The 26,859-nt window shown below is 33.1% G+C and overlaps 2 protein-coding genes across 2 annotated transcripts; both read left to right on the top strand.

The window, feature by feature from the left end:
• Window positions 1-1,031: 1,031 nt before the first annotated feature.
• On the top strand, window positions 1,032-1,715 carry LOC131614814 (uncharacterized). The gene is made up of 2 exons (XM_058886363.1): window positions 1,032-1,133; window positions 1,203-1,715. The coding sequence occupies exons 1-2, from the start codon at window positions 1,032-1,034 to the stop codon at window positions 1,713-1,715; spliced, it is 615 nt and encodes a 204-aa protein (XP_058742346.1).
• Window positions 1,716-17,364: 15,649 nt separating this feature from the next.
• On the top strand, window positions 17,365-25,583 carry LOC131610253 (ethylene-insensitive protein 2.2). The gene is given in 8 exon segments (XM_058882146.1): window positions 17,365-17,630; window positions 18,274-19,034; window positions 19,834-19,920; window positions 20,035-20,145; window positions 20,219-20,431; window positions 21,538-21,723; window positions 21,822-24,488; window positions 24,809-25,583. Coding segments are annotated over 7 exon segments (3,921 nt in total). The 5' UTR covers window positions 17,365-17,630; window positions 18,274-18,743; the 3' UTR covers window positions 25,175-25,583.
• Window positions 25,584-26,859: the final 1,276 nt, after the last annotated feature.

Genomic DNA, 26,859 nt, shown 5'->3' with positions numbered 1-26,859 from the left:
GAATTACTTTATTTTTTTCAAATTAAAAATGGTTTCTTATAGATCATAGATTTTCTATCTTAATTTCATCTCACTGATATTATTTTGTTAATCGTTTTAATAGAGTATTGTTTGATTTTTTGACTTGTGTTTGATTGCTTCAAATTGATATACCAACTTCAATCAAACAATTAATTATTTGATCATCGTTGCAAATATAGAGATATGGGTGTTTTGATCACTTCAAATTAGAAAGAAAAAAAGCTTAAAAATTATTAATTTTAATTTAAAATTAAGCAAATGATCCAGCACTACAATATGAATTTTATCATAAAAAAATACGAACAAATTTTAAATTTTATTGGATATTTTAAAATTGTCAATATAGTATGGTGATTTCAAAATTCAGATATATATCTAAGCTTTTACAAAAGAAAAATTTAAAATTTTTTTCTTTTAATTTAAATGTACTATAGTAAAATTATTGTCAACATGGAGTGTCAGGTACAATTTGTAGGGTGCAAGATAAAATTCTCTCGATCTAGGAATGTTTCATTGTTGGGCTGAATGAATAATAATGGACTGCAATAGGTGTGTGCCATTGCTTACAGAACCTATCAACTTTTGGAGAAATTTAGATGCCAACCCCCATATTATACTCCCCCCCCCCCCCCCCCCCCCCCCCCCCCATTTTGCAGTATTCCCAAAATACTCCTGAGACTATTAACTCAAAACTTTTATCATGTTTGAAAAAAAATTAATGTTAGAGAAAATCAGGCAAAAAATAAATTTCTGGTAACCTTTACCAAATTTCCTATACTTTTTTGGTCGATACCGAAAATTATTTGATTTTAACAAATTTCCAGTATCCATTTACCGAAAATTTCAAATTTTCGATGCGATTTACCAGAGATTTTAAAAAATTTGGTACATTTGCAAAACTCGTTACCCCATACCAGAAATTTCTCAAATTTCCGGTAGAAAACCCAGTACCGAAAATTCCAAATTCCTGGTGTGTACCGGAAATTTAATTAAAACTTGAAATTTTCGGTATGGCAGATGAAGTTTTATATCTTTGCGGTCCTGAACCAGCAACTTCTGCTTTTTCTACGGATTCATGCAGTGATCTTACGCAGTACTTTGTGACAGATATAGTATGTTTACTTTACTTTATAAATTGATGCGGTTATCTAATAGTAATAGTACGATTTTGTGAATGTCAGATTTTTGAATCACGAGATAAGGTTCTAGAATGGACTCGTGCTATTGGAAAAAATCATGGTATTGTTGTTGTTACAATCCGATCCGAGTCTGCTAATGGAATGCGAGGGAGGAAGGATAAATTTATTATAGGTTGTGATAGAGGAGGAAATTACAAAAACAAAAATGAAGTTGCGGCCCCTTCTGATGGACATTCTACTATGAGGCTTAGATGTCCATTTAGGCTGAGATCTGTTTTGAGTGGTATTGGTTGGAAGGTGATGGTTAAATGTGGGATGCATAATCATAGACTAGATACGGATATGTTAGGTCATGACATCTTGGACCGTCTAAAAGATGATGGGAGAAAGTTTGTGAATGACATGACGAAGTACAATATGGCACCAAGGTACACCGTGTCTGCTTTGAAAGACAAAGATCCAGAAAATATCACAAGTATTACCCCGATATACCAAGCTAGAGCAACATACAGACTGGGCAAGAAAGGTGCACTGACAGAAATGCAAATGTTATAAGATTTGAACCCCACCCTTATCTTGTATATGGAGATCGCCTCTAAAATCCGATCGAGTGCAAGCCTTTTCCCAACGATCAATGATCAATTCCTCCTTTTTGCCAAAACCTCGTTCTCTGTGTTTGCAGCCTTGTTTCACGATCTATTCCAAAAGCTCCAAACTTCCTCCACCAACAAAACCTTATATTTTTCTTATATTCCAAATAATAATATAATTCCATATTGTCTTATTAGACCATTTACACACACCTCCACATTGCTATTCATCACACACAATTCAATCCAATTACTTAAATAAAAATTAGTCCAATAAATAATACTATTCTTAATATTATTCTTAATATTATTCCTCCGCTTGAACCGACTAAAAATCCGATTTTAATTTAATACTCCAATTACGCCTCTTAAAATAATACCGACAAATCCAATTTTTGACTAAATCCAATAATTAAATCCTTAGTAATTTAATTAAATAATTAATTAAATTTGGGGCGTTACAACTCCCCCACTTAGAATATTTCCGTCCTCAAAAATTCTATCCGACACAACCATCCTTAACACAACATTCGCATCTAATCCTTCGATTCAACAACGACCCAACCATGGTTTAAATCCAATACTTATACCCCAATTGTCCAATTACTCTTGCAACATAATCATTACTATTCGCCAACCATTTTGGCAATATCTTGAAACAACATCTTACTAAGTAGTAACAGCAACCACTCACTTACATCTGATAATATACTCTTACCTCATCATCAACCAACAACTTACAAGAACATCTTATTACAATCAGTCCTATTCACAAGAAAACACAATACATCTGGCACATCATGCTTCAGCTACACAACTCTAATCATCCATCTTAATTCTCCGTCCATTATAAGAGTTTCTATCGACTTACACGATTCACAAGCTTCAACTAAGTTCCCTTCCTTCTTTAGCATCCACCACTTTACGCACCATTAAGATAGCAAGATAAATCTATAACATCCAATACAATTTCGTCTACTATCGACAAGAGATTAAGGATGATCAAGTCCTCAATTTGTCAATAGAAAGCCGACAATCATAATGAAGTATAACCATCATTACCAACTATAATAGTGTTCCTTTGGAAATTGTACTTACCTCACCAAAAGTACCACAATTTAACAACTTGCAAAACCATCTGAACCTGGTAACTCCGACGTCCTGCAGCTACATACTACTTGACACCTTGTGATAATATCCTAACAAAATTCCTTTATGCCCTCATCAACACCTCTTATCCTTGAAATCTTATTCTTTGCATTTCCAACAACTTCGAAAACTCTTATAATTACTTACTAATAATCCAAAACAATTCGCCATTTAATCATTATTCCTTCGTCAACAGCTTATACAATAGTTACTCAAACAACAGCTTCTTAGTCCATCAATTACACTGAACATAGTAACTTTCTAAATTCCATCGCATAACAATTATCCTTAATAGTTACCTTAAAAAATATTGGTAATCTGCATCATACTTGCAGATCAACAACTACTACACTGCTCCTCATCCTTCGAGAAGTACACATCAACAATCCTTGATCGTCCTCTTCCTTAAGATGCTCCTCTTGATTAACCACCAAAATCTTGAATCCATGTCAACAAACTCCAACTATACTCACACTTTCTCCTTAAACAGTAAATTGCACCAACAACTTACAACCGTAGCATAACAAAGAAGCACAACTTCTCCCCCACTTAGCTTCGAACTAACTCCTGCAACAAGAAATCAGAAAACAACAAGTACCGACAGTGTTGTACACACTTGTCGCGTACTAAGGAATAAACAACAATTAGACGACTCTGGACGGACGGGCCGACCTGCTTTGATACCACTAATGTAACACCCCCATTTTCTACCCAGTAATTATAATAAAATCAGAGTGCGGAAAATTTTAAACATCAAATATGAGGCATTACATTTTCAACTTAAAACCACAAATAACCTGTATTTCATTTATCTTTGATACATAGCATTCGACATCTACAATTTTAAAATTATAATTCATACACAAGTTTATTCAACTAGATCAAACTTCAACTTATAATTATTCGTCAACTTTTATTCAACTAATAACAACTTAAACAACAGTAATTACTTCTTATTATTCAACTTGGATATTCAACACCTATAATAATAACAACATCAATAGAACAACAAATACAATCATAATTCCATCCCGAGTGATACGTATCTGAGCAAGACACCAACTCGACTAACAGCTACTAAAGACTTCATAAATTTACTTCGAACTTCCATAGCTAATCTTGAGTACTTGTCCATTTCCCATGGTAGGGGAAACATCAGCAGAAGGGGTGAGATATCCAATAATATAAACAGGAGTATGATAACTGATATATTAGATTAGAATCATACAATTTTACTACTATTCCAACATCAACAAGTAATCACCAAAACAACAACATTACAACAACAACTTCATCACAATAGCAAGCAACTTAATACCAACAACTTAATAGCAACAACAAAATAACATACGACGCATTATGCGACTCAACTATGCAAATGCACGTAGATCCATTGGAGTATAACTCCCAACTTAAACAGAAAGCCGGGTTATCGAGGCATTTCAACAACTTGAACAGAGTGCCATCAAGGCCAACATAATCAATGCCATCAAGGCCAACTTAATCAATGCAATATTATGCGACAATATGGACGACATCAAATCAAAAATATCACAACGAAATCAAACAACAACAAAACAACAACTTAAATATGCATCAATTGCATCAACTTAATCTACATTGGTCATCAGACCTACAACTCAAACATGTCCATAAATCGGGACGATTCAGCTGATCAACAACAACTTATAATCAACAGAAGCTCAACAACAACGACATATTTAACAACAACGAAATCAACAACAAGTAATCAGAACAACACATTCAATAGCAACTCATCAACAACACAATTCCATAAACCGGAACAATTCAACCGCACTTGCAAATCAACTTATTCGACATAATTATAACAAACAAATCAATCAAAAATATCTACGAATATACGCGACCGGCCCTGACAATTTTCAACTAATTCCGAATAACTAATTGTTATCGCTTAATTCGCTAACTCGACTAATTCGGTACTGTTTTCATCTAACTCTGCTACAATTAAAAATGACTTTGCTACTATTAGCCAATACCCTGTCATTGATTTAGTTTTCTGCTACTAGAAACTACTGTTTTAATTTCTATTCTCTGTCAAGGCTTTATATACACTCGCACTACTTTAATTCTTGCCGCTACTGTTACAACCACTTGTTCATTCTATTTCTGTTATCACTGGTTCACCTAATTAATTTATCTGTTCATATAAATATTCGTGGGATTACTAATATATGTTTTAATATTGCTTACCAACTAATTATTGTCTGAGACAGAATAATTAAGTCAAGAGTTCAATTAAATCTAGTAAGGAGAACAAGGAAAAATATAGAGTTATAATAATGCACACATACACATGTCGTGGGTCCCTAAAGTTATGGAACGGATGTCCCACCCAACTAATCCTAAGGGGCGGACGTCTCCCTAACCCAACCACCCAAGACGGACGTCTCCTCTTCACTCACCACAAGGGTGGCTGTCTTCTGCCCACTGCCCTTAAGGGAGGGCGTCTCCTTCACCCAGGGGCGGTCGTCCCGTAACCCTTTTCCTTCTTCTTCTTCATACATTCCAGTTTCGATTCAACCCCACTATCAAACATTCCATCAATTTCCAATGACCAACACCAGTCATATATTATACTATTATTAAATTCCAAATAAACACAACATCAATAGCAACCATATACATGATTTGTTCAATACAATTTCAACAACGACGGCCATAAATTTTATTCATAATCAAACACTACGATTTCAACACAAACACATTAGGAAAATCAATAACCCCAATCTCACATACCAACTATCATAATCCCGGTTATAAGATTCGAACCCCATCCTTACCTTGCATATGGAGACCGCCTCTAAAATCCGATCGAGTGCAAGTCTTTTCCCAACGATCAATGATCAATTCCTCCTTTTTGCCAAAACCTCGTTCTCCGTGTTTGCAGCCTTGTTTCACGATCTATTCCAAAAGCTCCAAACTTCCTCCGCCAACAAAACCTAATATTTTTCTTATATTCCAAATAATAATATAATTTCATATTGTCTTATTGGGCCATTTCCACACACCTCCGCATTGTTATTCATCACACACAATTCAATCCAATTACTTAAATAAAAATTAGTCCAATAAATAATATTATTCTTAATATTATTCCTCTGCTTGAACCGACTAAAAATCCGATTTTAATTTAACACTCCAATTACGCCTCTTAAAATAATATCGACGAATCCAATTTTCGACTAAATCCAATAATTAAATCCTTAGTAATTTAATTAAATAATTAATTAAATTCGGGGCGTTACAAAAGCCGCGGCTTCCCTTCTTTCTTGCAAGTTGGAATCCCATAAGTACAATTTTCTCGAAATCCAGATTGGAGCCAATCCTAGGAAATTTCACACTTGGGTTCCTCTTTTGAACAAAATGGAAAAGCGGCTAGCGGGTTGAAAAAACTGGTTTATTATCCTCGAAGTTAGGATTACTCTCTTGAAATTGGTTCTTTGTTCTCTTTCCATCTTCACTTTATCTTTCTACAAGATGTCGACGAAGGTTATGAAAGATTTTATTAGTATCCAAGGCAATTTTTTATGAGGCGGTTTGGAGGGAGTGAGAAAGATCCATTGGGTGAGTTGGAAGAAGGTGTGTTTACCGTTGGAATTTTGTGGGTTAGGAATAAAAAATTTGTTGGATTTGAATTTGGCTCTTATTAACAAATGGAGGTGGAGGATTTTGCAAGGTTATGACAACTTTTTGTATGATTTGTTGAAAGCTCATTACAGAGACATTTCCTTGAAGACTTTTTGTGGTGTTGGAAGCGGTTTAACTCCTTCTTCTCAATCTATTTTGTGGAAGGATATTATCAAGATAGGTTCTTCTTCTAGCAAGGATCTGATGACGGCTTTATGTAAGTTTAGTTTAAGTAATGGCTTTAATATCCCATTTTGAGAAGCTATTTGGTTGGAGGAGCTTAGTTTGTGTGAGGAGTTTCTGGGTCTTCATGCGCTATCTGGCTTGAAAAAGGTGTCGGTGGCCGATATGGGAGGATGGCAAAATGGTGTTTGGTTTTGGGGAGATCTTGGCATTAGGGAATTATTGTTGAATCAGGAGGATCGGGCGTCTCTTTCTTCTCTTTATACAAAATTAGGAAGAATCGGGGTCGAGGAGGCCAATCATGATAAGGTGTTTTGGACTGCGGACTTGAACGAATTTTTTTCGGTATCTTTTTGTTATGACTTTTATGCTTTCTTTCGCACTCCTTTTGGGCTCCGGAATAGACATGATGACCCCTTGCGTATAGTTTGGAATTCGGAGGCTCCTTACAAAATCAAGGCTTTTGGTGAATAGACTCCCTACGGAGGATCTTTTGAAGACAAAAGGTATTGTCTTTCCTTTAAATTGTTTAAAGTGTGCTTTTTTGTGATATAGAATTGGACAGTTGGGATCACTTCTTTTTCGATTGTAAAGTGGTGAAGATTATTTGGAATGAGATAGCTAATTGGATAGGTAAACCGGTGGGGCGGAAGAATGCTTCTCGAATTTTATGGATTGATATTCTTGTTATAAAGGGAAGAAAGTTAAAGAGGGCAAATGGGGAGTTATTTGGCTTACTACTTCTTGGTCTATTTGGTTACTCCTTAACGGTATTTGTTTTCGGAATGATAGGTGGAATGTCGATAATACGATTTGGAATATTAAGATTTTGGTTTGGAAATGGACGATCCTAGGAGAAATTACTAATTCCAACTTTAGTTTCTACGAATTTAGCAAAGATTGTTTTCTTTTTTTTCGTAATTTATTTGGTTGGTAATTTCTTTGTCCTTTTTGTCGGCATGATTTTCCATTTTATTGTGTAAAAATGTTAGAGAATCCTTAATTCTCTCATTAATATCAACTTGCTTACACAATTTTTATATATATATATATATATATATATATATATATATATATATATATATATATATATATATATATATATATATATATATATATATATATATATATATATATATATATATATATATATATATATATATATAGGGTACACAAGAGAAAACTAAGTAAGGGCCCGTTTGTTTTGGCTTTTTTTAAAAATGATTTTTATAGTGTTACCAAATTTTGTGAAAAAAATTTTTACAAAGAAATTTTTTATAAAAGCTTCAAATGAAAATTTTGTTTGAATAGTTATTCTTAAAATGTGATTTTAGGTATTTCATCTATTTATGGGGAAAAAATTTGGATATCAAAATTTAAAAAAATCACTTAATTTTGAAGCTATTTCAAATAGACTTTCATAAAAATCATTTTTGAAATACAATTTTTTGAAAAAATTATGATTTTGACTAAGTTTTGGTCTTCAATTATGTATGTTTATGTTATAGGATGTCAAGTTAAGTGTTTCATTTTAGAAAAAACGAATATAAAAAATCTTGTAATATTTTGAAAAACGGTTTTAGAAAATCTATTCTAAAAAATACAAAGAAAAAATCCATTTTTTTAAAGCTGAAACAAAGTAGCCCTAAACCTCATCCCTATAATCTATTCATAGGTTTCTAAATAAGCTTTGTTAGAATATATTTTTCATTATTACCAATATAAACTACCCATTAAAGTCTTTATTAGTTTAACTTTGTGACAAATTATGATTCAATAATATTTATAATCTTCAAGTTTGATACTCCGTAATTTTTACCAAATGAAATTAGTAAATTTCCTCAACAAATAAGGGAGTCGTCAACAAAACAACCCAACCCACATTCTAATCCTTATAATTTAGATTTGAGAAATCATCAAAGAAAATAATGAGATTCAAATTAGTCCTAAAAAAAATCTAAAAATAATTTTTAATTGTGAGTTCAAAAACCAGAACAACTTACTATTTTATGAATTACAGTATATGTTTTTGTTATTTCTATTCTATAGTTTAAAAAAAGTCATTCAATAACAATAATTATTCATTAAATATAAAGAAGACATATTGTTGTTGATCTAATACATTTTAGTTTTAGTGTGTCTTGGATAATTGGCGGCTCCACAACTTGTCCCATTGAGAATTGTGAACGTGAGATATAGAGGAAGATCCGATCAATTATTTTTTCAAGATTTCGAATCAAGATAGCAGAAACGACAATTTTTATTCTCAAATAATGTCTACAACAAGAAAGTGTTGATATTCTAATTTTATATAATTGATCCACGAAATTTTTCCGCTTAAAAAAAATTCAATTTATGATAAAAAAAATACGATAACAGAAAAATTAATTAAATTTTTATTTGACTAAAACACGAGCTACATAAAAAATTTAATAAAGTATTTTCCTATATAAATTGATGTTTTACCAAAAAAAAAACACGAAAGAAATTGACAGTAATAAATTAAGGATAGTGACATTTTTATACAGTATTTTTTTTAATAAGCAATTTGTATCTAGTGGGTTTCGAATATGAGACTTTGAGAGGAACATACTCTCAGGATCCAATAAGCAAGCATTTTTTATTTAAAGTATTAACAATTTCTTTAGTATATTTTTTATTTTCTTCATAATAGTTTTTTTTGTGTGTGTATTATATAGCAATATAATTAGTATACTTTTTTCTATTTCATAAGGTAATCTTGTTTGAGGTCTGTACACATTTCCTCTATCACCTACTCTGTAAAATTGTTAAAAAGCATAAATTACAATACTTGGTAAGCCTACGTAAGATTTTATGGAATAAAAATAATGATAGAGCAAATTTAACATTCTTCAAATCAATTAAATATGATATAATTGTTAATTTATATTTTTTCTTCTTTTGTAAATTCAAAAAATTCTTTCTTTGTTTTTAATTATTAATTCTATGAAATTTACTTTTTAATACTTAATTTTTTTTTTATTGTAAATTTACTAACTTGTAATTTTATTTCCAAATAGTTAATCATCCTTTAATTTAATTTATCTATTAAACTGCAAAATTATTTAACTAGTTCAAATTCAATGATACAAATTTGATAGAATAATAAAAAAATTCCAAATCTATTTTTTTATTAATAGTACTATATGCCTCAATATATATATATATATATATATATATATATATATATATATATATATATATATATATATATATATATATATATATATATATATATAATATAATATTATTTATGTTATTAATAAAAATGATTATTTTTGATATTATTGATAATATTTATAATTTAAGTAAAAATAGTAAAATTAAATTTATATTTTTTTATATAGTGCTCATTTTTAATAGAAAAACAACCTCCTAATTATTTGAAACAAATCATGGGGTGTGTTTGGATTGGCGGTGGACAGAATTGATTCTAGTAGAATTGAGTTTGGTAGAATTGATTCTATCAGAATTGAGTTTAGCAGAATTGATTTATGTTTGGATACATTTATGTAAAAGTGAGTTGAATAATAAATTTCGGTGTAAAAAACATCCAGAATCAATTCTAGAGGCAGAAGCTACAAATTCTAGCTTCAAGTAGAATCAATTCTGGAGACAGAATCAATTCTACTTTTGCCTAAACAAACATCTTAAAATCACTCAAAATCAATTCTACATTTGTAGAAGTGCTTTTGGCCATTCTAAAAGCCAAACCAAACATGCTAATGGTCGATATACACGGAATATTTGCACACTTTAATAAGTCCAATTGAATCTCAATTGTGAATATTTGTAAGACGCTCCCCTTGTCATTGTCATTGATGCTATTGAACTATTAGTGCTTATTTGTTACACTCTTAACCATTAATGTTTGTTTGATGGATTCAAATAAGATTCACGAGAATGTGGGATTGAGAATCCCATGTTTCCATATTTGTTCGAATGTTTAAAAAATTATTCTTAGCTACTTTTATTCCTTGAATAAAATTTACTCATAGAATTTGAAAGTTTTATTCTCATATTAATGGGTGGGAATCCTATATTCCTCGAGAATAAAAGTAACTACCAATAACTACCCACTTTTATATTACTTTTAACATTTTTGAATTTGTTTTTAAAATTCTAAAACTATAAATAAAATAAAATTTTAAAATATTCCTAGGAACCTTAATAATGTGCCAAACAAATTGATGGAAACTATTTTCTCAAAATAACATTTCTAGGAAAAACATTCTCAAGATTGTAAATTTAATCCATCAAACAAACACACCCTTAGTATTAAAATAATTACCCATTCCATTTCTTATAATAAATAATTTTAATATTTTAACTCATTGAATAATTGATGTAAGTAATTTTTATATAGTCGAAATGCATAAATTTAAGAAGTTAAAATTTGTTTATATTAGAGAAGGTAGACAATACCTGTTTTGTTCTAAATTATACATGTATATTTTAGTTTATAAAAATATTAATGAAAACTCATTATTTTATTATGGTGAAAACTCATTATTACTTTCATAAGTAAAAATTCATAATAAATTGTTTGATTTTGCAACAAATTTGAAATTTCTTGTGTTTCAATGTGGTGTTTATTATAAATTTTCAAAGCTTTATTTAAATTTATTTGTTAGTATACATGTGCATATAATTCACATTTTACACTCACTAAAAAAAAATTGTGCCAAAATTGTAGTTAACATTGTTGAGAATAATACAAGTGTGAGTGTGGATAATAGTCTCACATTGGAAATGCATGTGGTGACTTGAGCATATATAAGTGGAAGAACTCACTCACCTATCACCTTAAGGTTTTAGGTGGAGAAGTGATGTGTCTCCCACAAAGGTGTGTTGCTCAAGTGATATGTCCCGGAAATTAACAATGCTCCCGAACTCAACCCTCCCCCGATATTACGCTAACAATTGATATCACGAGCCTTTGGTTCGAGAAAGAGACCGACTTACTTGTATCGAAAGTATCTCCACATGGTCGTTGGTATGTGTTCCGCAAGTGAGTAGAGTGTCCCGTTGAAGTGTGTCTAACGGCGGTACAAGTGTAAGTGGAAGAGGAGTTTCCACTTGAGGGGGGCATTATGGACTCACACTTGAGGGGGAGTGTTGAGAATAATGCAAGTGTGAGTCTGGATAATAGTCTCACATTGGAAATGCATGTGGTAACTTGAGCATATATAGATGAGAGAACCCACTCACTTATCACCTTAAGGTTTTAGGTGGAGAAGTGGTGTGTCTCTCACAAAAGTATGTTGCTCAAGTGATATGTTCCGGAAATTAACAATGCTCCCGAACTCGACCCTCCCCCGATATTGCGCTAACAACAAACATTTGTGGTTACTTTGATAATTTTTATTTTAGATGCGATTAGTAATTTTATGATTATCTAATATCCTCTTACAAATTTTAGAGCACGTTTTCACATGAAATCCTTAATAACTTATTTGGTTATGGATTTTAGTTGAAAATTGCATATCACATTATCGTGTTATCGCAATTTTACAAAGTTTGATTGATATTCTAGTTTATCTATCGATATTGGGAAAATTTTGACCCTAGGCAAAAACTTACCAAAGAAGAAAATGCACCTACATGTTATTGGACCTGTGACTTCACACACAACAGGGAGAGGTGAACTGGGTAGTTCATAAAAATGTGGTTTTGTGAAACTTTGCGTTCGAGTTGAGATTCATGAATCTCAATACCGTGTTAACGCACTTTTACAAAGCTTGATATTCAAGTTTCTCTCTTTACACGAACACGTTCAATCATATCATTTGAACAAACAGTAGCTAAGAAATAACTTTCGCGTCAATAATGTTCAATCCACACCTGAACAAACATGCACTAAGAGATAACTTTTGTGCCAATGATGTTCAATCCACACCAGAATAAACACGCGCTAAGAAATAACTTCGCCCCTAATTGTGACTTCATTGATAATTCTTGATTAGACATGACTAATAGTTGATAATTTATTTGATTTTGCATCAACGTTGAGATTTCATCTGATCCAATGTCGTATTTATTACAATTATACAAAACTTGGCATTCAAGCTTATTTCTAAGTATAGAAAGAAGGAAAGCACGTCTAGTTGCCAAAAGTTTCCAACAATCACCAAAACTAGACTATGAAGAGGCATTTAGTCTTGTGGTCAAAGCAAGCACTGTCAAGATCATCCTATCAACTTCCTCAATGGCTCTCTCAAAGAAAAAATATTCATGCACCAACCAATGGGATTTGTAGATTCAACTAAACCAAATCACATATGAAAATTGTCGAAGACAATCTATGGATTAAAGCAGGCACCGTGAGCCTGGTTTGATAGTCTAAAAAATGCACCGCTTAGCTGGGGATTTCAAAATATAAAAAGTGATTCCTCTCTTTTCATACTCAAAGGTAAAGATCATATTATTTTTCTCCTCAACTATGTTGATGATTTCATAATTACAGGCAACAACACCAAGTTTCTTGATGCATATATCAAACAACTCAACGTTGTTTTCTCATTTAAAGACCCGGGTGAAATACACTTGGGAATAGAGGCCCATAGAGATGCAAGTGGCATGTAACTCAAGCAATCCAAATACATAGGTGACTTGTTGAAGAAATTCAAGATGGAACATGCTTCATCTTGTCCAACCCCTATGGTAACAGGGAAGCAATTCACAGTTGAGGAGGACAAGTTACAAGATCCAACAGTGTTTAGGCAAGCCATATGAGGATTGCAACACTTGACACACACAAGACCAGACATAGCATTCTCCATCAACAAACTTAGCGAATACATGAGTTCACTACCATTGATCACTGGCAAGGCATAAAAAGGATTTTGAGGTATCTCAAAGGCACCATCAATTATTGCTTACATATCAAGCAATCAACTGATCTAGACATAACATGGTCTTCAGATGCTGATTGGCCCACTAGTATTGACGATAGAAAATCAATGGCAGGCTAATGCATTTTCCTTGGTGAAAATCTTATTTCTTGGTCCTCAAGAAAACAAAAGGCAGTCTCAAGATCAAGTACAAAATCTGAATATAGAGCACTGGCTGATTTGGCCTTTGAAGTAGCATGGACTCGATCACTACTTGCTGAACTCAAGCTTCCATTTTCAAGGAAACCAATACTATGGTGTGACAACTTAAGTGCTAAGGCATTAGCATCCAATCCAGTCATGCATGCTCGTTCAAAACATATTGAAATTGATGTCCACTATGTCAGAGATCAAGTGCTACAAAATGATATTGTCGTTGCCTATGTTCCTATAGCTGATCAGATTGCTGACTGTCTCACTAAGTTCCTAAGCCATATACGATTCAATCAACTTAGAGACAAACATGAGGTGATCCTCTCACCACCAGTTTGAAGGGGGAATTAGAGACATAACCCCTTATATCTTGGATATGTCATGAAAATATCAATTGTAATTAACATTCATTAATAGTCTAGCATTATTAGTTTGCATATTAGTGGTGAGACTTTATAACTAGCATGATGCTTGGATGTTGGTCTCCAAGACTCACTTGTAAATATATGCATATGTTACTGTCTTGCAGATATAACAATAATATATACAATACAAGTTTATAACATATAGATGCATATAATTCACATTTGAGTAAACATTCATTAAAAAATAAATTTCAATGCCGTGTTTATTACAAATTTGAAAATCTTATGTTCAAGTATACGAATATATATAATTTACATTTATCAAGCATACATTTAAATAAAATTTCGCACCAAAACTTTAGTTAAATAGTTGGGGTTACATTAATATATTATATTTTAGATACAAGTAGTATTTTTATCCTTATCTAATATCGTCTTTAAAAGTTTAGAGAATCTTTCAAATGCAATCCTTAATAACTTATTTGGTTGTGCAATCAAGTTGAGATTTACAAAGCTTGATATTCAAGTTTCTCTCTTTACACAGATACGCTCAATCATGTCATAAGAACAAACAATTGCTAATAGATAACTTTCACATCAATAATGTTCAACCCACACCAGAACAAACACACGCTAAGAGATAACTTTCGTGTTCAATTCACACCAGAATAAACACGCGCTAAGAAATAACTTTCGCGCCAATTGTGACTATATTAATAATTCTTGATTTAGACATGATTAATAATTGATAATTTAATTGATTTTACGTCAAATTTAGATTTCTTTTAATCCAATGTCGTATTTATTACAATTATACACAACTTTGATATTCAAGCTTATTTCTAAGTATACAGATGCATATAATTGATATTTGAGTAAACATTCATTAAAAAATAAATTCCAATGCCAAGTTTATTACAATTTTAAAAATCTTATATTCAAGTTTATTTCTAGGTATACAAATATATATAATTCACATTTGAGCAAACATTCATTACAATAAAATTTCGCACCAATACTTTAGTTAAATAGTTGTGGTTACATTAATAGTTTATATTTTAGATACGAGTAGTAATCCTATTATTCTCTTAAAAAGTTTATAGAATATTTCATATGTAATCCTTAATAACTTGGTTGGTTGTGTATTCGAGTTTAGATTCATGTATCTCAATACCGTGTTACCATAATTTTACAAAGCTTGATATTCAAGTTTTTCTCTTTACACGGACACATTCAATCATATCACCATAACAAACAGTCACTAAGAGATAAGTTTCGCGTCAATAATGTTCAATCTACACCAGAACAAATATGTGCTAAGAGATAACTTTCGTGCTAATGATGTTCAATCCACACGAGTATAAACACGCGCTAAGAAGTAACTTTCGCGCCAATTGTGACTACATAATAATTCTTGATTTAGACATGATTAATAATTGATAATTTATTTGATTTTGAATCAAAATTGAAATTTCTTCTAATCTAATGTCGCATTTATTACAAGTACGTATAACTGAATATTCAAGCTTGTTTCTAAGTATCCGAATGCATATAATTCACATTTGAATAAGCATTCATTAAAAAAACAAATTCTAATACCGAGTTTATTGCAATTTTAAAAATTTATATTTTCAAGTTTATTTCTAGGTATACAAATATATAATTCACATTTGAGCAAACATTCATTAAAATAAAATTTTGCACCAAAACTTTAGTTAAATAGTTGGGGTTATATTAATAGTTTATATTTTAGATACAAGTAGTAATTTTTTTCTTATCTAATACACTCTTAAAAAGTTTAAAGAATCTTTCATATGTAATCCTTAATAACTTGTTTGGTTGTGCATTCAAGTTGAAATTCATGTATCTCAATATCGTGTTAACGCATTTTTACAAAGGTTGATATTCAAATTTCTCTCTTTACACGGACACGTTCAATCATATTATCAGAACAAACAATCACTAAGAGATAACTTTCGCGTCAATAATGTTCAATTCACACCAGAACAAACACGCATTAAAATATAACTTTCGCGCCAACGATATTCAATCGGCACCAGAATAAACACGTGCTAAGAAAAAACTTTCGCGCCAATTGTGACTACATTAATAATTCGTAATTTAGACATGATTAATAACTAATAATTTATTCGATTTTGCGTCAAAATTGAGATTTTTTCTTATCCAATGTCGTATTTATTACAATTATACAAAACTTGATAATCAGACTTATTTCTAAGTATACATATGCATATAATTCACATTTCAGTAGACATTCATTAAAAAAGAAATTTTGTGCCAAAATTTTAGTTAAATAGCCGTGGTTAGATTAGTATTTTATATTTTAGATATTTAATAGTTCTTCTCTCTTAAACTTTTTTTGAGAATCTTTCACCTAGTTATTTCATTAATTCTGCATTCAAATTGAGGTTTCTTTTATTTCAATATCTCATTATTGCAAATTTACAAAATTTGATAATCAAATTTTTATTCCGACATGATTGCCTTCAATATCCACCAAAACAAACACGCTCTAAAAAATAACTTTCGCGCCAAACTTCTCTTCTCACATGAACGTTTCCAATACACACCAAAACAAACACGCACTAAAAACTAATTTTCGCGCCAAACTTCTCTTCCCACACAAATATATTCAATCCCGCACTAAAACAAACACGCGCTACCAAATAAGTTTCGCGCCAACTATAACTACCTTAATAATCTCTAATTTAGACGATGATTAATAATCAAAATGAAGTACAACTAGCAATCTTATGAGTTTCCCATCATTTCTCTTAAAACAAAAGTACTCTACCAAATTGAGGATATCTTAATGACAAAAACTTATAGGTAATAAACAGCATCACAAATAGATTGCCATTTATTACTTGCAGACATTTTCATAGATTTGCTTGATAGTACAACTTGGCAAATAGCTAGGTTCTTATAAATAAGCCTGTAAACATGATCTCACCCTTCTACCTAAATCAACATTAATATATCTTAATGACAACCATCAATAAATAACAATAAAATGTGTTTTTAATAACAAAAAAAAAGACCAATAACCTAGCTACAAATAAAATTAATAAAAAGCACCCAAGAAAAAAAAGAAAAAGAAAAACTATAAATGTCTTTATATCAGAGAGCTTTCTAGTCTCCTTTAGAAAACAAAAAACACACTCACTTTCTCTCTCTTCATCTTGAAACCCCAACCCATAGTTTCATTTCATTTTCTCTCTCTCTTCATAGTACAGATAAAATAATATATTATTATTATTATAATAATATCATCAATCAATTATCAATAATACGAAAATATAAAAATTATTATTATTATAATTTTGATGATGATATACTTGGTTCCGTTCCGTGAAGTTTTTATTCAGAGTTGTGTGAGATCTACTTCGCCGAGTAGCGAGATTACAGAACCCTAATTCTACGGTAATTGCGAAAAATAATTTAAAAATTCTTCCACTGTTGTGTCATCATCATCTTTGAAATTCGTGCAAATGTTCTTCACCACCTGCATCAGATCCACGCTATCGTTTTTCATTCATTGTGTTTTTCTTATTACTTCACTTTTTTCACTGTAGGGTTAAGGGTTTTACTCTGCTTCTTGTTCTTCTTCTGCAACTAGTGCGTTTTTTTCTTTCTCTCTTCCGTTTACTTTGTGTTTCTTCTTAGATGAATCATCTTTCGCCACTTGTCTTATATCTTACGTGGATTGGATTTGATTTGATTTAATTATTCGATTTTTTTTTACTGTATGATTTTTTCTGGCTCTGATTTTCATGATTGATATTGATAAAGTCGGTTTATTATTATTATTTTCATATTGATTTGTTATTTGCTTTATGCTGACACTTGCTTTGGATGAACTCAAAACGTATGAGTTTTCTTGTTTGATTATTATTATTATTATTTTTAATTTGTAAGCATTAATTGTTGTAATCTGAATTGAGAGAAGGAGTAACTGTTAGTTCTTAAATGCTGAATTCATTTCTCTGTTTTGTTCTGTTTATGTTTTGATACTGATGTTTGTTTGTTTGTTACATTGATCAATATTTTTTTTTGGTTGATGCAGGATTTGAAAAGTGGTTGGTTTTTTATTTTGAGGATCGCTGCAGCTCTAAGTGAGAAAGCTTAATATCGATCGGATTGATTTTCTGTTATGTTGAGGTGATGATTGAAATTGGTTTTTGTGATGGGATATAGGTTGACTTGATTGAAGATATCTGATTTGTATTTGATGATCTCAGTTAATAGTTGATGTTGTTATAGACTGGTTGGCTGCTGGTGTAGGGATAAGCTTTTTGTAGAATTATTTGCAAATTGCAAGTCCTTTTCAATTTTATAAGTTGACTTATTATAGTTTAAGTCCTTTTCAATTTTATTGAAGATTGGCTTGTAATATTTAGTCTTTTGATAGAAATATAGTTGCAATACAATTGTACAATCATCTGTTGGTCGTTGAAAGTTTTAGTTACTTCAAAGTATTTGTCGGAGTATATCTTATTTTCCGGGTTTTATCTTCTGGGCTGTATCGAAGAGGAAATGGAAGCAGAGAGGTTTAGTAGTGAGCAGCTGAAGAGTAAAATGGGGGCAGAGACACTGGGCTCTAATCACGCTCCTGGCTTTCTTAGCCGAGCTCTTCCGGCTGTTGTACCCGTGCTTTTGATTTCGATTGGATATGTTGACCCTGGAAAATGGGTGGCAAGTATTGAAGGCGGTTCAAGGTTTGGTTTTGATCTGGTGGCTTTCACGCTTATTTTCAATTTTGCAGCTATATTCTGTCAGTACTTATCTGCCCGGGTTGCTATAATCACTGGAAGAGATCTTGCTCAGGTATCAACTTTTGGGTTTATACAGTTAGATACACCACTCATGTAGTAAAAATTTTATATTTAAAAAGCTCATGAACTCTGAATTGATTTAAACTCCCGCCCCCCAAAAAACCTATCAGTATGATTTTTAAACATTTTTTTAGGTTAATGTTATACTAATTAATGTAGTACCTTGCCATTCAGTCCCTGTCAAATAAGTAGTTGACATTAGGAAATTGAAATATAGAGGGCTATTAAGAAGAAGTCACATCACAAAAAGAAATGAACCCAAAAAATTAATTGTTGCTTGTTTCAGTCTTCTGTTCGTGCAGTTTGTTAATCAACTAGAGTTTTGACAGACCAAATTTGAAAGTTTATATGGAACTGGATATTGTATTTTATGTTGATATCTTTTTTAATTTTCTTCTTCCATCTTAGAAGTGTAATTCAGTAAAACAAATTAGATTGTCCATTTCCTCCACTCATTTCTTTCTTACGCTCCCGTTTTTTTTTCCATTTTATTCTTTCCTCAATCAAATGTGTTATGGTTGTGAAACTGGAAGAGAGAAAAATTTGGAGATGGATAGTATTTTTCTTACCCTGTTGACACTAGTCTAATTATGGTGGTTGTGAGTTGTGATTGTCTTCTCTCCATTCTGCTTATTGAATTGGTTATTGAGTCTATAGTGGATTTCTGTATTTCTGCTTCAAAGTCATGCTGATAATATGGTGTTTACATGAGCAAGCTTAAATTGAATTTGATAAATTCACTTGATTTGTATGCTTTGTTTATAGACTAATTTCTCTTTTGTTATCTAAAGATTTGCAGTGATGAGTATGATACCTGGACATGCCTTCTCCTTGGAATTCAAACAGAACTTTCAGTTATTATGCTAGATCTTAACATGGTAATTCCCTTACTCTTGATTAACATTAAATATCCAGTGAATTTGATTTACACAGTCATCTTCTATTTGTCAGTATCTTTTGACTTGTAACTATGGTTTAAACTCTTTTGCAAGATCTTGGGCATGGCACAAGGATTAAATCTTCTTTTTGGGTGGGACTTGTTCACCTGTGTCTTTTTAACTGCCACTGGTGCTGTTTTTCATATACTTCTTTCTGTCCTCCTTGTAAGTATTATTCTTCACTTGTTCACCATCCCTCGTTGATCAACACTGGACTTATTATATTGCCTTTTCGTAGGACATTGAGAAGGCAAAGTTCCTAGGACAGTTTGTGGCAGGCTTTGTGTTACTATCTTTTATACTTGGACTACTCATCAATCAGTCAGAAGTTCCATTTTCTGTGAATGGAATACTAATAAAGTTGAGTGGGGAGAGTGCATTTATGCTTATGAGTCTTCTTGGAGCAACTCTTGTGCCTCACAACTTTTACCTTCATTCCTCTCTTGTACAGGTATTATTTCCTCTCATTCTCACTTTCTATTTGCATTTTTGCAAATGTAGTGAAATGTCAGTCTCTATGGCATGCTGCCAAAGAAATATCTTTTATTTGCTTGTGTGTGTATTTGAAACATCCGGTAGTTTCTCTTTGATACTATGGTTGTGTTGTGTGGGCATATGCTTCATCTAAACTGTGTTACATGTTTGGGAGCGCGTCCAGTTATAAATGGTCTTATTTAATAGGACTTTTAGATTCTTGCCTATCAATTCTCTTAGGCTTTGCTTGCGAGTTTGAAGGGGAGGGGAGGGAAAGGCTTCCGAAAACGAAATTTTAAGAAAATATAGGAAAATATTTGACATTTTTTAAAAAAATGATTTTGTTTACAATGATAAAAGAGTCATTATCATTACTATGTTTTTAATTTTTAGAATACTATAACAATCTAAAATATATTTGAAAAATTTATGTAATCCCTCCAAAACCCTCAAAACCCCTCCTTCAATACAATTTTTGAGTTTCCCCATATTAGGGGTTTTTTTGGTGTTACAAATAAAATCAAACCCTCCAACCCAAAATCTTTATATTCTTTTCACCCAATCCTTCCTATTTTCCAAAGCCCTCCTCCCCCTTGTCCTTCAAACTCGCAAACAAAGCCTTACTGTAAGGATGTTCATCGGAAGTGTCTTATTTGAGGAATGCATGATATGAAATTGGAGCATTGTAATGGTACATTTTAAATGGGAAAAAAGTGTTTTATGAATTCTCAAACTGATAGTCCTTTAGAGATGGTTTCTCTTGCATACAGAATATGGTGTTACTTACCCAGTAGGTTTCTTATTAAGTATTAAAAATACACATATCTCTTGATCAATGTGGGTCGCAAAGGATGGCTGCCCCATGGTGTTTTATGATGGATACGGCGGATATTTGGTTTTCTTCCATCCACCATCGATAACACCGATGTGTGTTTTTCTTATAAGATATCGTCTATGATCTGATATTCTTTCACACTTTTTGTCAGCTATGCACTTAGAAGGAAAGAATGCACATCATGTTCTGTCATATTTGGTTGTAGTAGTTGAGTTTTGTCGATCTGATATTTCATATTCTTTTTGCAGTGGCATCAGGGACCAAAAAACATTTCTAAGGATGCATTGTGTCATAACCATTTTTTGGCCATCTTATCTGTTTTCAGTGGCCTTTATTTGGTAAATAATATGCTGATGACCACATCAGCAAATGAGTTTTACAGTACAGGTCCTGTTTTGATTACTTTTCAAGATGCACTGTCATCAATGGAACAGGTCTCTTTTACTACATAATTGGTTGACATAAAAAATTGCTCTCATCCTTCCTGTCATACACATTCTGAACTAATATAGTTTTGTTATTCTTATTGCAGGTGTTGCGCAGCCCAATAGCTCTGCTTAGTTTTGTATTCATTTTGTTTCTTGCAAATCAGACTGCAGCATTAACTTGGAGTTTAGGGGGAGAAGTAGTAGTGAATGGTTTCTTAAAACTAGATATTCCAGGTTGGCTTCATTATGCGACAATTAGAGTGATTGCTGTGCTGCCCGCCCTTTATTGTGTCTGGAGTTCAGGAGCCGAAGGGATGTATCAACTACTTATATTCACTCAGGTTTTAGTAGCCCTGCAACTTCCATCGTCTGTGATTCCCCTTTTTCGAGTTGCTATGTCTAGATCAATAATGGGTGCACACAAAATCTCCCAGTCTCTGGAACTTTTGGCATTGACCATATTCATTGGGATGCTTGGCTTGAATATCGTCTTTTTGGTAGAAATGATATTTGGCAATAGTGATTGGGCGGCTGATTTGAGGTGGAATGTTGGGAATGGCATGTCTGTCTCATATGCAGTTCTTCTCATTGTTGGTTTTATGTCATTATGTTTGATGCTTTGGTTAGCTGCCACACCTTTAAGATCTGCCAATATTCAATTAAATGATAAGGTGTTGAACTGGGATATGCCAGAGACTATACCGATTCCACTGGTTGATGGTGAAGAATCATATATAACTGAAACAGCGCATCATGAAGAAGCATCTGTTGAAGTCGACGAACCAACACCCGCTTTAGCTAGCACATTTGAGTACCCAGAAGTATCACTTGAAAGTTTTCGTTCCATTCCTGAAACCAAAATGGAACCTGATCCCCAAGTGAATGCCGTAAAGGGGAATAATTCTGTTTCACCATCTGTTTCCACATCAGAGACTGGGGAAGCATCTACTGTAGTTGATGATAGTTCTGATTCTAGACTTGCAGATACAAAAACTATAATGGAAAGAGATGCCCTAATTGAGAAGACTGTGGAAATTGAAGAGGATTCAAACGCTGAAAGGGATGATGATGATGGAGAGTCCTGGGAAACTGAAGAATCATCCAGAGTGGTCTTGCCAAATGCCCCATCTTCAACATCAGAAGGCCCTCCATCATTCAGGAGTATTAGTGGGAAAAGTGACGACGGTGGGGGTAGCTTCGGAAGTCTATCGAGAATAGAAGGCTTAGGACGTGCGGCAAGACGTCAGCTAACTCTTATTCTTGATGAGTTCTGGGGACAGCTTTATGATTTTCATGGGGTGGCTTCCGAGACAGCAAAGAAATTTGATGTTTTGCTGGGGGTGGAAGGAGATTCAAGACCCACCACTTCCTTGCAGAAAATGGATGCATGTGGAAAGGACTATCCGGAATACTTAGTATCTGCAGGCAGTAGAGCTTCCGACACTTCAATTAACGCTGGTCCGTATGACTATTCAGCGCAGACTAGGATGCAAAGTAATTCAGAGTTGTCATATGGTCTTCAAAGGAGTTCTTCCTCAGTGCGGGCAAATCCCATCCAGTTACTGGATGCATATGCACAAAACTCTGCCCGCAATTTCCTTGAATCTGGTGAGAGGCGCTATTCCAGTGTGCGCAGTCTTCATTCATCCGAGGCTTGGGATTATCAGCCAGCTACAATACATGGTTATCAGACTGCATCCTATCTTAGCCGGGGTGTGAAAGATAGAAGTTCTGAAAACATAAATGGTTCAATGCAATTGTCATCACTGAAGTCCCCTTCCATTGGTAATTCAAACTACAGAGATTCCCTTGCATTTGCTTTGGGGAAAAAGTTGCATAATGGTTCAGGTGTAAGCCACCCCCCTGGTTTTGAAAATGTAGCTGTCTCTAGAAATCGCCAACTACTATCTGAGAGGTCCAATTACGATTCTTGCACCTCTGGCCCTGCAGCTAATACAATCAATTCAGTTAACACTAAGAAGTACCACAGCTTGCCTGACATTTCAGGATACTCCATCCCTCACAGAGCTGGCTACGTGGCTGATAAGAATGCACCGTGGAATGGTTCTGTTGGATATGGTTCTTATGCTGGTAGGATGGGATACGAACCCTCTTTATATTCAAATGCTGGATCAAGAGCAGGAGCTCATTTGGCCTTTGATGAAGTCTCCCCATCTAAAGTGTACAGAGAAGCACTCTCTTCACAGTTGAGTTCTGGTCTTGACACTGGATCCCTCTGGTCTAGACAGCCTTTTGAGCAGTTTGGTGTTGCTGATAAAATTCATAATGTTGGAATGGAAGGTGCAGGAAGAAGGCCGAATGCAATTGTTCAAGAAACTACATTTGAAGATACAGAAGGGAAACTTCTTCAATCTCTCAGACTTTGCATTATGAAGCTCTTAAAACTGGAGGGGTCTGATTGGTTGTTTAAACAGAATGATGGAATTGATGAAGATCTGGTTGATCGTGTAGCAGCAAGGGAGAAGTTTGTTTATGAAATTGAAGCTAGGGAGACAAGTCAGATCGCTCATATGAGCGATACTCGTTACTTTTCTTCTGATAGGAAATCTGTTTCTTCGATGAAAAGCGAGGCAAATGCCTCTAGTCTTTTAGTTTCCTCAGTTCCTAACTGTGGGGAGGGATGTGCATGGAGATTAGATTTAGTAGTAAGCTTTGGCGTCTGGTGTATCCACCGTGTTCTTGACCTCTCAATTTTGGAAAGCCGGCCAGAGCTTTGGGGGAAATACACCTATGTGCTCAATCGCCTCCAGGTAAATTATCTGAACAATATGCTATCTTTAAGTAGTCAGAATGTCTATTTTTGCCGTGCTTTTTCATACATTTAGAAATGGACCCTAGTCACAGACTGCTGGTTTTTGCATATCTCTAAAGAAGAAAACACATGTTTATATGCTCTTAAAGTGGTATTCTATTGTTCAAATCCTAAAAAAAGGAGTATTCATTTGTTGTTGATCGATCACTTGGAATCAACATGTTATATATTCATCACTTGTTATATCGCTCCTTGCATTCTCTTTCAACAATCTTAGTATGTCTTTTGTGTTTCATTTTATGTTGCTTTAATGAGCAGGGCATCATCGATCCAGCCTTTCTGAATCCCCGTACCCCTTCGGCACCTTGTTTTTGCCTTCAAGTTCCCACTACACACCTGCAAAAGTCAAGCCCCCCTCTTTCTAACGGGATGTTACCTCCAACTGTGAAAGCAGGCCGAGGCAAATGCACTACTCCATCAACGTTTCTTGAGCTGATTAAAGATGTGGATATCGCTATCTCTAGCAGAAAAGGACGTTCAGGTACTGCAGCTGGTGACGTGGCTTTCCCAAAGGGGAAGGAAAATTTGGCATCTGTTCTTAAACGGTACAAGCGAAAGTTATCAGCCAAGAAGCTTGTTGGTAATCATTAGGGGACTGGTTCTTGCAAGATCCCCTTTTCATGAACATACACTCAATAACATTTTGCATTAACAAGATCAGGTTTCTTTGGGGATGTTTTATAATTTATACTGTGAAGCAGCTCATACCTAGATCAAGGAGTGCTCTGCCTCCATGTATCAAATTCCTTGCAGCAGATTTTATCTTTGTATGTTACATACATATAAGAAAAGAATTATATGCAGTTGTGGCAAATCGGTTAAAAACGGTAGATGGAAAATAGTTCCAGTCTGTTTTTTGTTTTGTTTGGATTTCGTTGCTTATCTAGCTAGTGGATAGAAGGCAGGGAGACAATTAAGTTTTGACCCGATTGTTTCCAGAATTAACTTTTGTATAAACACTGGAATTTTGTTGTTTTGAAGTTTTTACAATGAAGTCTGAAATAATTGTAATACAAGTCCAAAATTGGTTGAATTGTTTTCAAAATATCGTATTATTCGATCACATGCACACATTTCTATTTTATTTTTAATTTTGTTGTGTGATAGTACAGTCTACATTATGATATTGAGTGGTGTACACGAGTTTCTTTTCTTCCATATTATGTATTCTGGTCTGGGTGGATTTTCAATATGTCTTCTTAAATAAAGTTTAGGACGTGGTTTTAAAAATATATGCCATGTTTTCTTAAACAATGTCTAGGGTACGGTTTTAACTTGCGGGTATTGCGGTTGTAGAATATGTATTCTATCACCTTCATCGTGGTTGATGTGATGTATTACTATTGTGCATAGCGTTATTTTAAAATGTTTAGATTTTTCATTACATAAAAACTAAATTGGATTTTTTTAGTATTTAAGATGAGTTTTGATAAAAATACTTAAAAAAACATGAGAAAATTTGCTCGATGTGATTTCTAATGGGTCAGACACATGATTTTAATTCACACTGCAATTACGGTCTGATGTGATTGTGAAAACTACCACATCAACAATATATTGGTTGCAGACTCTAGTTTAAAATTATGATTTAGGGTTTGAGCATATTTGAAATCATGGTTTAGGGTTTAAGCATGATGGAGAAAATTTGGGAGGGAAAGAAAATTAAAGATAAATTCTTTGGTGGATATTAATCATTGAGCATACTTGAAATCATGGTTTAAGGTTTAAGCATGATGGGGAAAATTTGGGTGGGAAAGAAAATTAAAGATAAATTCTTTGGTGGATATTAATCAATGATGATGGTGAAATTTGGGTGGAAAAGAAAATTAAAGATAAATTCTTTGGTGGATATTAATCAATGACGAACACTACAAATATATAAGACATATTGTATTTTAAGTAAAAGGAAGAATATAAATATGGATTTACCTCGTAAATATGAGTCACGTCTTCTCCGATTTTACTTTTGATCTCAATCATCAATTGACGTTTCTTGTTTTTTGAATCTCCTTTGCGCTTCACATTCCCTCGCCGCGACGAGTAACCACCAATACATATGTTAAAACTAAAGCTTTACCTTTGATTGCCACCTCTAACTTTTATGTATGTTTTTCACTTTAATATGTGAAAATGCGTTTGAGATGCTTCTTAAGAATTTCACAAGAGCTTATCCTTATTGAAAAGGATGTATAGATCTAGTAGGGATGAAAAATAGTGTTAATCTCAACTTCCTCTCATTTAAAGTATAATTTGAGGATTCATCTCCTATCGACTAATGGCTTTTAACTTTTAAAAGTTAAAATTGCTAT

Source organism: Vicia villosa, linkage group LG6 (genome assembly GCF_029867415.1).
Source record: "Vicia villosa cultivar HV-30 ecotype Madison, WI linkage group LG6, Vvil1.0, whole genome shotgun sequence".
Lineage (NCBI taxonomy): Eukaryota > Viridiplantae > Streptophyta > Magnoliopsida > Fabales > Fabaceae > Vicia > Vicia villosa.
Note: the sequence above shows the minus strand (reverse complement) of the source record. Positions and strands in the feature narration are given on the sequence as shown.